Raw genomic sequence first — 13971 nt, forward strand, 5'->3', positions numbered from 1 at the left:
TTAATTGCACTTTTTTCAACATACTATACTGACTTTTTTTTAAATCAGTTTTTTATATACTATACTATGAGTTTTTTGCACCTTTTTGTCACTTTTTAGTGAGTTTTTTTCGACATACTATACGGTGACTTTTTTTGCATTTTTTTCTGCAAGTTATACTGTGACTTTTTTTTAAATACTATACTGACTTTTTTCGACATACTGACTTTTTTGCACTTTTTTAACATACTATACTATCCTTTTTTTCGATATACTATGACTTTTTTTTTGACAAGCTATACTATGATTTTTTTTAGACTTACTATACAATGACTTTTTTAGCACTTTTTTTGACACTATACTATGTCTGTTTTCAACATACTATACTATGACGTTTTTAGTAGTTTTTTCAACATACTATACTATGAGTTTTCTCGACATACTATACTATGACTTTTTTCCAGTTTTTTTTATATACTATACTATTAGTTTTTTGCACCTTTTTATCACATACTATATTGTGACTTTTTTTGATATACTATACTATGACGTTTTTTAGCAGTTTTTTCACCATACTATATCATGAGTTTGTTCGACATACTATACTATGACTTTTTTCCCAGGTTTTTTTATATACTATACTATTAGTTTTTTGCACCTTTTTATCACATACTATATTGTGACTTTTTTTGATATACTATACGATGATCGTTTTTGCACTTTTTTTCTACGTAATATCCTATGACTTTTTATGACATTTTACATTATGATTGTTTTGCACTTTTTTCAACATACTATACTATGATTTTTTTTTGCACTTTTTTCGACATGGTATACTATGATGTTTTTTTGACATTGTATATAGTAGGCTTTTTTTACTCTAACGTGTTTTAGATGTACTGCACTAAGACATTCTCGGCATAATATACTGGGGCATTTTTTTGACATACCATACTATGACATTATGGGCATACTATACTATGACTTCATCACCAGTTGTTTACCACGTACCCTCTGGCACTGCAGAAATACCACTTGGTGTAAGTTTGTCAGCCTTGTCGGCACATGTATACACATTAAGTAACTTAAAATCTTAAACCAAATAGTATCTAGACAAATACCCGAAAACATATATAAAGCAGTAAAAATACACTGGACCACTTTAATTGGGGATTTTTATTTAACAAAAACCAACAGCCAAAACAGGATGATAATGACAAATCCATGGATGTTACCAAGAAACAGAAATTCAGCTAAACTCTAATGTCATGGCTGCTCTTCCCTTACAGTACCACAAACTCTCGCCCCTCTTTGATTTTATGCTGCAACCCACACAAGCTTCAAACACCTTTCCCTGAGAGTCACAGTGACATTTATATTCCACAGAAACAGGGGAGTCATTCAAGCCTGCTGATTTTGTGCTCAATTTTCATGTCAAATTCATAATGATGAGTGTAAACATCATTAACAGTGTTGCCATTCATTTCTAAACTCCATACACAATCTGTTTAAAGGGATAGTTTGGATCTTTTGAAGTGGGGTTGTATGAGGAACGTATCCATAGTCAGTGTGTTACCTACAGGTAAGGGAGGTCGGCACACCTGCAGTGTGGAGAAGAAGACAGAAAGCTATGCGATATCAGTTGAAGTGTTCGCTATATTTAGAATATTTTCCCCGCTTTAAGACAGCACTTTCTGACAGTTTTCTATGCTCCCTTCAAAGCCACAAAACTCCTTTGACAAAAACAGCAATTTCACCTTGCAGACCACGGGAGTTGCTGGTCTACTACTACCTCGATTGGTTTGTTTGTTTGTTTGTTTTATTGTGTGACTTCTGTGTTTTAAAGGGTTAGTTTGCACTCAAAATAACACAAACAAGCGAACCAACTGAGACAGTGGTAGACCAGCAGCTCCTGTGTTTAGTGAGGTAAAATTACTGATTTGTCAAAAGCGTCTTGTGGCTTTGAAGAGAGCCTAGATAACTGTTTCTGTTCCCTTTCAGCCACAAGGTAGAGCTGAGGAAAGCTGAGAAAATATTCTAAATATAGCGTGCACTTCAACTGTTATTTTTTTTTTTTCTTTTTAAGGTGGTTAAAATATGTTTTGCTGCTGTCTCCATCAACAGCAGTACATTGCTTAGCTTCCATAATGACACTCTGGATAAGTTCCTCATATAACTCCACTTCCAAAACAAACAAAAAAAAAAACAATCAAGACAATCCCTTTAAGTGCTTCTAAGTTAAGTTGGGCACTATAGTTTGAGATTAAAAAGATATGCATCGTGGGTCCATCACTTCCCTTAACACCAGTGTTATTTTGCTTTAACTTGCTCTATCGATTTAAAAAACCTTACTGATGTCATGATACTGATTTCCAACATGTTGCCCAGCTCTTGTGTTAAGGCGTGAAAATTGGCAAATGATCAATGACTGTTCACCATATGAACTCTGTAAAATACAAGTGTAAATCCACCTGTACCCATTATAAATTTAAAGGAAGGCCCAAAAACCTCAGGGTACGGTCACATATGAGCAATCGCCTGCTGAGGCCATAATTGTGTTCTGGGTGTGAGGCACATGAAAAGCAAGCTAGCTAGCTAATGTTAGCAGGCTTGCTATTAATATGATGTTAGTGGTACATTCTTTTTCTTACATTCCGTGTGTCTCCTAACTCTCTGTCAGCCAGGTAGCACCTCATGTGGGGCAGTTTGTATTTTTCATGTCCATTACCATACAACAACAGCTGGATAAACATGGCAACAGTCAACGTCTCTTCCACCCGTACTTGTTTGCTGTTGGTTGAGGCTGCGACTTCACTAAAGTTGAACTCCATGCAGCGCAAAGATACCAGGAGCGTATCTTTTATTCGTGCCTTCACTCGTATTGAATGGAAGTGAACGGGGGCAAATATTCGCTAAAGTTAATTATGCTCATGCGTGACCGTGCCCTTCTTCCCGTCAGTGAGCTGAAACCCCTCCCAACACCAAATGTTCAGTTTGTCAGATTAAAACCCAAGTTAACCAGCAGCACGATTTCTAAGGTCCTCCTCCCTTTGTGGTCCGACCACAGCCCGAACCAGAATCCCATCAGTGCAAACGTACAGACTGACATCTATTACAGGGGAAATAAAACTATACCGGAGAGAAAAAAACAGTATATCCACGAATCGCTTCACAAAACACATTCTCACCACTTGCACACACGCTCACGTTTGACTCCCTCGCTTTGACTCCCCTTCACACGTTATAAAAAGAACAGAAACAAAACCATGTCGCACTGGTTTGTGGTCAGTGTGCCAGCAGTCCCCGAAGGCAGGAGAGGAGCCTCTCTTCATGAAGCAGACTCTTTAAACAGAGTCCAGTTCACCGCCTCGTCACAGCTGCTTCAGGATCCTCACAGCTCTATGTGAACATCTGACACAGACACAAAGAAACATCAGTCATGTTGATGAATGTGGGAGCAGATTTGAGTGCAGTTGGTTGTGAGTGTTCAGTACCAGTACCTGTGCCTGTGCCTGTGCCTGTGCCTTTCTGTTTCTTTGTGTTGTTTACTCCCGCCTGGACTCTGGTCTGCAGACGTTTTATCTCCTGGTCATAGTCAGTCCACTCGGCCACGATCCTCACCGCAGCCTGCAGCTTGGGCTCCTTGGTCATGGGGTTGTTACACTGAGATCAGAAAAAATGAGCCGTGTCACTACTTGCTTTGGTGGTCTCTCAGCAGGTGAAGAGAACAGGCTGCATCTTGTTAAAGTGGTCATTTATTCATCTGCGTCACATTTTCCATGAGGGAAAAATTTCAGAGGCTCAAGTTTGAGCTGCTCCCCTCGGGACACAGACTCAGATCACGAGAGTCTCACCACCACTGTAACATCAAACTGTTCAACTGACTCATGAGGAGTCTTCCAACATAGATGATCGAATTCGATGATGGTATCAGGGTGTACTCTTTAAATATACTACTTTATTTTATGCTGTCCCTTAATGTACTGTGATTATGTGACTGTGTGCGGTTGAATTTTAGTATTTGTTTTACATATCTTTAATGTATTAAATCAAAGTTTTGAGATAAGATAATTCTATATATATCTATTAAAATATATCTATTTAATCTGTGGAAATGATTTGGAACGTTTAAGTCACAAATTCTGTGAGCGGACACAAACAAAACACCACAATAATGAGGGAGTCGAGCTGTTATCTGGACAGAGAGCTCACTTTTATTTCAGTGTGAAGTGTTGATTTGTTACTTCCTGTGCTGACAAGTCAGAGTGTGTGTTCGTGGCAGAATCATGAGGGTAAGTACTTTTTGTGTAAGTGTGTGTGTAAGTGTGTGTGTGTGTGTGCATGTGTGGCGGTAACGTTCCTCTCTTACAGCCCCACTTTGTCTTTTTAAGATTCTATCAAAAATAACTCTACTGTTCCAATTATTAGCGTTTAACTGAAAACGTAACACAGATTATAAACAGTTTAAACCCAAATCTAAACGCTTTATGATTATTATGGAAAAATGTCTTAGGACCATTTAGTCGTTAAAAGTAGGGCAGTTTAGTCTCTGGGTTTTTGGTTAGTCTTGGGAGTTTTGTAGGTTATAAATGTTACTGTATATCACAAGCACTTCCTTTTCTTAAATCTAGACAAAGTGTTAGTAAATGCATTTTAAAATACGATTTGCTTCATGTCTGGGCCTATCATCAAGCTTTCAAAAGCTTATCAGGGTGTCCCATTTTACATCTCCATTATTTCTTATGAATTGTACTTATATATTTTTTTTAATATCTGTTTTTGTGAATAAAATTGTGAACCTAAATATGGAATTATGTTTCATCTTAGTGTTTGTTGCTTTTCTATGAGAATCACTTAATTTATCCAGGAACAAACTCGTTCACTAACTTAGTGCTCTATATTCAGTCAGTTACTTCTCTCAGTTGGCCTGTCTGCCCTCTAGTGGCTGTTAAGAGGCATGGCAGTCTTTAGAAAACTCCACTGCTGAACTGTGCAGGGTGCTACACTGACACTGACGACACTGTTGGGCGACTTCACAAAAGGATTGTGCGGCTTTTTTGGTTACTAACCCTTCACAAATAAGGCAAAAATAAACCCTTTAATGGGTGAAATGCACCCTTAAAGGGTAAGTTATTTTTCAACCTGGACCCTATTGTCCACAGCTGACACAAGTGCTTCAAAGCTTCGACTGTTGACATTGTAATCAAGGTCCAAATCACTATTTGAGTACCCAATTTTCTAAACCATTACCCTAAAAAATCTCAAACAGCTCATAAATTAAAAAACAGTGATCCAACATAATTCATTATGCATCAACATTAATTATTAGTTTCTCAGACAAGAACATCTAAACTCAGTGACAGGCATCATTTGTGACAGTTTGACCACTTGAGACAGGGTTAGAGATACGCTATAGCGTGATGTTAAAAAAGGCAAGCGTTTGAAATAATATGAAATTTGTGAAGATGACCCCCAAAGATTCGAGTTCCAGATGTGCCAAAGGAAATTGGCAGATCACACGTCTACTGCCAACTTAGCAAATCACCTCAAAACTCTTAAGTATTGTTTTTTCTAGCTATAATGGTAAATGTTCCTGCGACCTGAGTGCTAACAAAGGATTAACTGTCACATTACTTTAGGTGATGCTTAGAAAAAATATCCTTGTTTTGCATCACCCCGTCCTGCCCCTGCAGACAAAGCTGCCATTAATCAAAGGTATTTCTCACTTTAGCTGCGATGCCCAGCGGCCAGCCGCCACAAAACAACCTGTAATGTAACCCCATAGAGACAGACCTTGTTGGTAAAGAGTACGTTTTTTGTTTAACCAGTAAAAGCCTTGAAATCGCCATAGTCAAACTCACCAGAATAAATAATACTAATAATTAATAAAACTCACAAACTGTCCTGGTTTGTCTTTCTCCTGTTCCAACAATCACCAACTGTGGTTTGGTTAAAATAAACTCTTCATTCACCTAGTCAGATGTGAAAATATGCTGACTCTATACACGCTAAACTAACTGTTAATGTAATGAAGTCTGGTGGGTTTGAAAATGCTGATTTCAGGGCTGGTTCCATAATGCTGTCAGACACTTCCGATAATAACCTGAGCCTGTCAGCAGCAAAATAGCCACTTTTAGTGAACAAAAATTGACGGAGGTCGATTGGCCTCAGGCATCACATTTCAGCCTTTCTCACCTTGCTCACTGCTGGGCCAATTCCAAAAACTGTTGCTCTCATTCGTCACTTGGACACAAAAAATATGGGCTTAAGTTACCTTTAACTGTGCTGCAGGGTGAATAACGTCTCGGTGCTCCTGTGCTGTTTGCAAGTATTTAAATAAGGTAATAAGAATACATTTGGTGACTCCTTTCTATGCAAATGAGCCTCATTGCAAAAACAGTCCAGTTGAGTTCACAGAGATCAGCGCTGGTCGCCACACAGTTACAGAGACATTATTTGCGTCTTGAGAGAGTTGGTGTTAACTGAAGTGCAAATCATGCCATCCTCTGTCACGTTTAAAGTCCTCGTCTGCAGCGCCTCTGCATCTCCATTTCTTTTTCTCTCTGCCATTGTTCTGGCACAAAGGTGACATTTTTACTGTGCCACATGCATAATTGGAATAAGACAATAAAAGGGAAAATTGGACTCAGCTGCAAAACTTTACGGCCGTGTTTGCGCCGTAATATCATCAACACAATATCTTTTATGAATCAGACCTTGAGATGGAGTAATGTGCAACTCATGGTGCTTTCAGCAGCTGCAATCAATGCCTTGTGAAATCGCCCTCTGTTATTTTTTGAGCATTTTGTTCCTGATCCTGTCCCTGACATCAACACACACACACACACACACACACACACACACACAGACAAACTATTGTTACCAGGTCTATCGTCTTGGCGCTCCTTTTGGAGGTGTCGTCACACCAGGTCTCGCACCACAGCCACTCCTGAGGCAGAGACTTGATGGGCACCTGATGGATCATGTTGTTGGGCAGATCCTGGAGGAAAGAAAAAGACAGACAGTGAGAACAGTGATGGAGGTGGGGACGGGAAGTCTCACAGAGATTTTTGCAAAGAGAATTTAACGGGAACAGTTGTTATAGTTACCTCTTTGTTTAAATCAAACGTGGACACTGTATGTTAAAGCTTTCGATTCATTTAAATCAGCTTTTTCAAACCATTAAAATCATGATATAAAGGTGGATCTACAATGTGAAGACAAGCATTTGTTAATTAACATGCACCACTCTGTGTGTGTGTGGTAATACAATAATATTATGAGGCTGTTTTAAAGGCTCTCCTTGTTGCTGCGTAAAGTTCATTGGAGAGTCTGAAATGTGAAATGTGTCATTTCTCACATTAAACTGCAGCTGTTCAACAAAAAACTCTCAAATCTCAGATTTCAGAGGTTCCTTGAACACAACAGGGTACGTTTTCACTACAGTGCTTTCTCACAACCACAAAAAATTAATTGAAGGCAACAAAATGTTCACAGATAGTGTTTTTAGGTTTCATAAAGCAGTGAAATGAAATGGAAATTAACATCTAAAAACATGTAATTTGGGGAAAAGGTTGAGGGTGATGATGTAAGCTGTGTAGAGATACTCCAAACAGTCCTTTAAAACTGTGTCAGTGTTTAAAATCAGATTCCAAAGGCGCATTAAAATGACAAATATGGACAGCTGGTGAAAAGACAGACCTGGTCGAGGTTTGAAAGGCTGTTGGGGTCTTGGCTGAGCCCCTGGTATTGTCCTCTGAGTCGATCTCCTGCAGCTATTTTCCTGAACTTCTTCAGGTCGACCACATACAGGGCGCTGCGGGGGATAAATGACAGTAACACATGAAATATGCATGAAAGTGAAATATGTATTACAAACAGAGAGTGAGAGCGTGTCTGTGTGTGTGAGTGTGTTCGAGAGGGACAGCAACGACTCAGCCGAGCTGTCAGAGTGCGTATACCTGATGTGGTATTTGCGCCCGGCGAGGTGACTCGCCCAGTAGCCGGATTTCCAGAAGCGATAGCCGTCCATCTCCCTCCGGCTCTCGCAGAACGGCGTGTAACCGTACGGAGCTCCCTCCAGGTCGAAGTCACGCAGCTCCTTTAGGTCTGTTCGCACGATCTGAAGCAGAGACAATACAGATGGATCACGTCAGAGTGTCACACTTGTTTTAAATATTAATTAATAAAGCAGCTGCAGCGACCTCGTTACAAAAGGAAACCAGGCATTTTCTGTAAGAGCTGTGAAACTGCTCAGCTGAGGAAGTGGAGTTAGCAAACTCAGTGTCTTCGTTTACAGCACTCCTTAAAACATACTTTTACAGGAAGGCTTTTACAGTAAATCTGTTGTGTGTCTAGTCTCTATCCTTCTTTTATCAATTTCATTATTTATTCATTCTTATTACACTCTGATGTTCACTGTTTATTGCTGTTTTTATCCTGACGTCATATACTGTTATATTTGTCTCATAAAGCACTTTGTCACTGTGTTTTTACAAATAAAGCTTATTATTAATATTCATTATTATTTTCCTGATTATAGTTCAGAAAAGAGCAAAAGCTGCTGTGAATATTTGCTTGATTTTGGACCAAAAGACAGATAAAATATGCAATTTTAAAACCATCTGAGGTGTTGGTACCAGTGAATTTTTGTTATTGTTGCTCATAAACTGAATCAGAATTGTTGCAATGTTTCTGGTCCATCAACTGACTGTCATGTTTTTGTGTTTCAGTGACAAATGGAGACAACGATTTTTCAAATTGGTCCAGTTTTGAGAGTGGGCGCTGCAGCTGGCAGCTGAGAAACAGACTGTTAACTTTAATGGGCAGTTGTACACCATCAATTTACTTACACTAAATTGCTTGTTTTTGCCACTGACGGGTTTAGGTTGTTATTCTCAGGGTGCTTTTAGACCTAGAGTTGTCTTGCTTTGGTCTGAATCAGGGACTAATGTTGTTTCAAAGTTGTATAATTGTCTAGAGTTGGTTCGTGTTCTCACAGCAACATTTACAAGCAGACCAGATTAAATGCCTTGCGCAAGAAAGCTGCTCTTGATTGGTCAGAATTTCCATGTGGGAAAAATCCAGGAAGTAAACAAAACGTTGAAGAAGAGTACACTTGCAAGATAAATGTGACACTCTAATGTCACAATGGAGGGACAACTACGCAGATTGATTTTAGCGCTGCTCATCGTGGACTATATTGCTTGCAACCAAACTGGGCCGGTGCGAAAGAACTGTGAGTGTCTGACAAGGTTACGGAAAGGATCCCTATAAAGATAGACATTTTCGTTCAAGAGTATGATCCTTTATGTTTAACACAAGATCGCAGTCACCAAACCAGACTCTATTTAAATAAACCGTAATTTTAGCATCAGCTGTTTGTTAATTCATCTAGTTCCTTTCATATCATCAGCTTACGATTTGAACAGTATTAAGAACAAATATTTGGACACAGGCGGGACGAATTACAGTGTTTGCACAGCCACGTGTGAGCTCACCTGGTCAGCGTCCACAAACAGGATCTTGTCGACAGCGAGAGGAAACAGGACGTCCAGGAACAGGATCTTGTAGCCCCAGATGATCCGCTGCTTCTCGGTCTGTTGGTGTAACCAGCGAGGCCACTTGTACTGGACCAGCTCGTACTGGAAACCATATTGCTTTGCCATGTGGGGGATGAACTCCTGCAAGATGGTCATGCACAGAACAGGCCGGTCAGCATTTATAAAAGGATGCTAGAGGCAATGTGCAATGGAGCAGGGCTGCAACTAATGGTTATTTTTAGTATCCATTTATTTTTTCTAGATTAATCCATCAATTGTTTGGTCAATAAAATGTCAGAGAGCAGTGAAAAACATCTATCCCAGTTTCTCAAAGTCCATGATGGTGTCTTCAAATGCCTTGTTTTGTCAGTCTACAACTAGGGATGCACAATATTGGATTTTTGGGCAATATCCGATATGCTGATTTGTAGCAACTCAGTCAATATTCTTGATTAAAAAAGCATGTTGGCTGATTCTGATAGTTCATTTTAAAGGCCGATATCGACCGATACCAAGTGTGTCCTGATATGATTGTGCATCCCAATCCACATCCCTAAAATATTCAGTGTAAAATGACATAGAACAGAAGAAAATTAGGAAATCGACTAATTGACACTCAACTTATTGTTGCAGCTCTACAGTGAAATCATGCATACTGTAACTGTCTAAAATACACTGATCAATAAACAGGCCATCTGTTGAAAACCAGAATAAGTATCAAAACTTCGATACTGACATGCACGAAACAGGGTTCTCACACACTTTACCAATGACTTTTCAAAAGCTTTCCATAATATTTTACCACCATTTCTATGACTTTCTTCAAGTAGAAAAAGAGACGGCTGGTTGCTCTGTGTATACAGGACGAACCCAAGGTGATACGTAAACTCATCTTCATTGGTCGACTACAAACATGACGTATCATCTGAAACATGGAAGTAGCTACATGCCCATTAGCCCACAGCGTCATTAACAGGCGGCTCGCTCAGTGTGTGACGTGCACTTGTAGATAAAATATAGGCCTATATTAATGAAGGTTCATTAGTACGGTTTTGTATTTCTCTGTAATGTAGCACAGTGTTAACAATGTTACTGAAACTATTCTTTCTCACACCTTCAACTCAAACCATTATGTTGCCCCGCCCAAAATATATCATTTAATACTGAAATTAAAATCATAAACATGCGGGTGACTAGTCGACTAATGACCCTAAATGAAGACTATTGGTCAATCATATTTTAAATGACAGCCAAAACAATGTACCTTCAAAACTTCTCCAAAACATTCTGTTAATTCCAAAACATTTCCAGGCCTGGAAAACAGTTTTTCTACTCTCATAACTTTTCCTGGAATTTCATGAATGTGGAAACCCTGATGGAGAGGTAGTCTGCGACAATGTCCGTAAAGATACAGGTGCTAAAAAGAAAAGTTTGAGCTTATCGATTTGTCATCATCCATATAAAAAGTTTCATAAATCTGAAAACACCACAATCTACAGTAGAAATAATCCTGAATCAATATAATATTTTTGGACAGATAACAGAAAGCACAGCTGTCTGTAGACTTTGTCCTGACATATTGTAAATGTCAAAATAAAGATCAATCCTTTATACTGCAAGACTGGGCCTCTATGGAGTTAACTATGGAAACAGGTTGAGTGGTAACAAAACAATCTTACTTTTACAAATACAAAGAAAACACAGTGTGTTGCAGCATAATGAGGCATAACAACTAAAAACCAGAGTGAAAACAATCATAAAAACAGCGCTGATAATGATGAATGGGCCGAGAAAAGCACAGAAGTCTTTCTCATTCTTCCAGCGATTTTCCTCCGCAGTGAGAATCTTTTCCCAGCTGCATGTTTCACCTTGATTTTTCAGAGCGCCTGTTTGAAGCTCACATCACTGACAGACGGAGAAAAAAGCTGCAGCCGTCAGAGAAAATCTCCACATCAATGATGAGTGGCCGGCTGATTTTTTAAAAGTAAAAAATCCTACCTTGAACGTCGGGGACAGGTAGTTCTTGAGGAACCAGAACTTGACAGGAGTTTTTGTGTTTTTCAGAACTGACAGCATCATAATCCTGAGAGGGAAGGGAGAATGAAAAGACTAGTGGCAACAGAGCTGGGAGAACAAAGGTGCTTAAATCAACAGTCTTTGTACACATGAGAAGACGAGATGTTAGTTTTTAAGGATTTTGGGTGATAGAGCAATCCCTTTTCCCTGCCTGGTCATATCTCTGATGCTCACCTGAGGAACCGCTCATACAGATGCCCCGAGGCCACAGAGAAGATGTTGATCACGTCGTCCTTCTCCTGCTTTGGCTCTTCGGCCTTTCCTCCACCTGTGAATCCTCTGAAAGATAAAAGACAAGCTCTTTTTTTTTTGAAAGTTTAAAAATTAAACTTAAGAAGAAAAATACACATAAAACAGATATGATCATTAAATCAAAAGACCTCTTTGACCAGAGGGCGTCAGCGTTAATGTTTTGTTAAACAGTCTGTCAGGTACTTGCAGGATACAGGATACTGATGATGTCAATCTTTGATGCAAAACTATTGTTAGGGCTGCAGCTAACGATAATGGTCATTATCCATTAACTGCTTTTTCATCCATTTCATCTGCTTATTCTGGGCTGGGTCACGAAGGCAGCAGGCCAAGCAAAGCACCCCAGACTTCCCTCTACGTCCTCCTAGGGGACCCCAAGGTGTTCCCAGGCCAGATGAGATATGTAATCCCTCCGGCCTGTTCTGGGTCTGCCCCAGTGGGACGTGCCCAGAACGCCTCTAACAAGAGGTGCCCAGGAGGCATCCTGATCAGATGCCCGAACCACCTCAACTAACCCCTTTCGACACGAGAGAGCAGCGGCTCTACTCCGAGCTCCCTCCAGATGTCAGAGCTCCTCACCATATCTGTAAGGCTGAGCCCAGCCACCCCACGGAGGAAGCTCATTTCGGCCGCTTGTATCTGTGATCTCATTTTTTCGGTCTCTACCCAGAGCTCATGACCGTGAGAGTTGGGACTTGGATGAACCATTAAATCGAAAGCTTCACCTTCTGGCTCAGCTCCCTCTTCACCATGATGGTCGAGCGCAGCACTTGCATCACTGGAGAAACCGCACCGAACCGCAGATCCATCTCATGCTCCACTCTACCCTCACTCGTGAACAAGACCCCGACATACTTCAACTCCGTTGCTTGAGGAAATAACTCTCCCAACCCGGAGGGGGCAATCCACTGGTTTCCAGCAGAGAACCGGGAATAATTTTTTCAATATGACAATATTCTGAATTTGATAAAGGTCATGTAAACAGCATATTCAGTCTGAATATTCCCAATTAGGCCTTTTTCTAATGAAGCATTTTCTGATTATCCTGGTTTTAGGAGCATTCTTTGGCAAAATGACACAAGCTGCTTCAGCTGTTCCACCCTCCTTATTTTGACGTGACAAACTACATGTTAGAGCACGCTAATCAGAGTCTGCAAGGCTGCATGTAAATTGAAAAACTGGTGGAATATTAATTTTCATCAGCCGTGTTAACAGCTTTGTAGGAATATTGTCTTTTTTGGAAGAAGGGCAAAAACTGGAATATTTTGTGCATGTAAACATAGTCATTAATGTAAAACAGAAAAAGCAGCAAATCCTCACATTTGAGAAGCTAGAACCAGAGAATATTTGGCATTTTTGCTTAATAAACAACTCAAACAATTACTGAAATTTTTGCAGATTATTTTTAAATTGTTGTGTATAAAATCTACCATGTAACTATAATTGTATGCTCTATTTATGGCACTCTAGTGTTGTTATTGAATGCAAAGTGGAAAAATGACACTGCTTGAATTTATCCATGTGTATCCTACAATTATTTGCAATAAAATATTCCTAAAATAAAATCTGTTGATCGACTAATTGATTATTCAACTTATTTCTCAGCTCCATTTATTTTAAAAGCAGCAACTACTAATGTTGAATCAAAGCTGTACCTGGTCAGAGAGTTCCAGAAGCCAGTGTCGTTTTCCTCGGTCCCGTCACTCAGCAGCTCCTCGTTGAACTTGTCTGGTTTCTTCTGGACCTGAGTGACATGAAATTTCAACCTCATTAGTTGAACAACCCCTGTTAAAAATATCATCTATTTGACATGGCAATCAAAACTTTTAATAAAATAAGGAAGGGCAAAACTAAAATCAAGATAATAAATGGGAAATAACATCAGTAAGATAGCAATAAAATAGTCAGACAGCTCAGTCAGGGTATGCTTTCTGACAGAAGTATGTTTTTAGGGGAGACTTAAACGAAGCCAGTGGCTCAGACAGCCTTATATCCTCAGGCAGGTTGCTCCAGTGCCTCGGGGCCCTGATTGCAAAGCTCTGTCCCCTTTGTACTTCAGTCTAGACTCTGCCCGAGGATCTCAAACTACGTAGAGGTTCATAAGGGACTAACAGGTCTGAAA

The 13971-nt window shown here is 39.7% G+C and overlaps 1 protein-coding gene across 4 annotated transcripts in view; it reads right to left on the reverse strand.

Annotated features, from left to right (window-relative positions):
* Positions 1-1140: 1140 nt before the first annotated feature.
* uggt1 (UDP-glucose glycoprotein glucosyltransferase 1) overlaps positions 1141-13971 on the reverse strand; it is a 64001-nt gene continuing 51170 nt past the window's right edge. For 2 of the 4 annotated variants that reach the window (XM_033642794.2, XM_033642793.2), the window contains 9 exons: positions 13505-13593; positions 11772-11876; positions 11520-11604; positions 9480-9662; positions 7941-8101; positions 7681-7795; positions 6863-6979; positions 3480-3642; positions 1141-3390 (listed from right to left, as the gene is read on the reverse strand). In XM_033642794.2, the coding sequence (XP_033498685.2) occupies positions 3371-3390; positions 3480-3642; positions 6863-6979; positions 7681-7795; positions 7941-8101; positions 9480-9662; positions 11520-11604; positions 11772-11876; positions 13505-13593 (1038 nt within the window). In that variant the 3' untranslated portion in view covers positions 1141-3370. The remainder of the gene's footprint in view (positions 3391-3479; positions 3643-6862; positions 6980-7680; positions 7796-7940; positions 8102-9479; positions 9663-11519; positions 11605-11771; positions 11877-13504; positions 13594-13971) is intronic. The other 2 variants (XM_078175164.1, XM_078175163.1) reach the window with 2 other exon arrangements.

This window comes from Epinephelus lanceolatus, chromosome 15, assembly GCF_041903045.1.
Source record: "Epinephelus lanceolatus isolate andai-2023 chromosome 15, ASM4190304v1, whole genome shotgun sequence".
NCBI lineage: Eukaryota > Metazoa > Chordata > Actinopteri > Perciformes > Serranidae > Epinephelus > Epinephelus lanceolatus.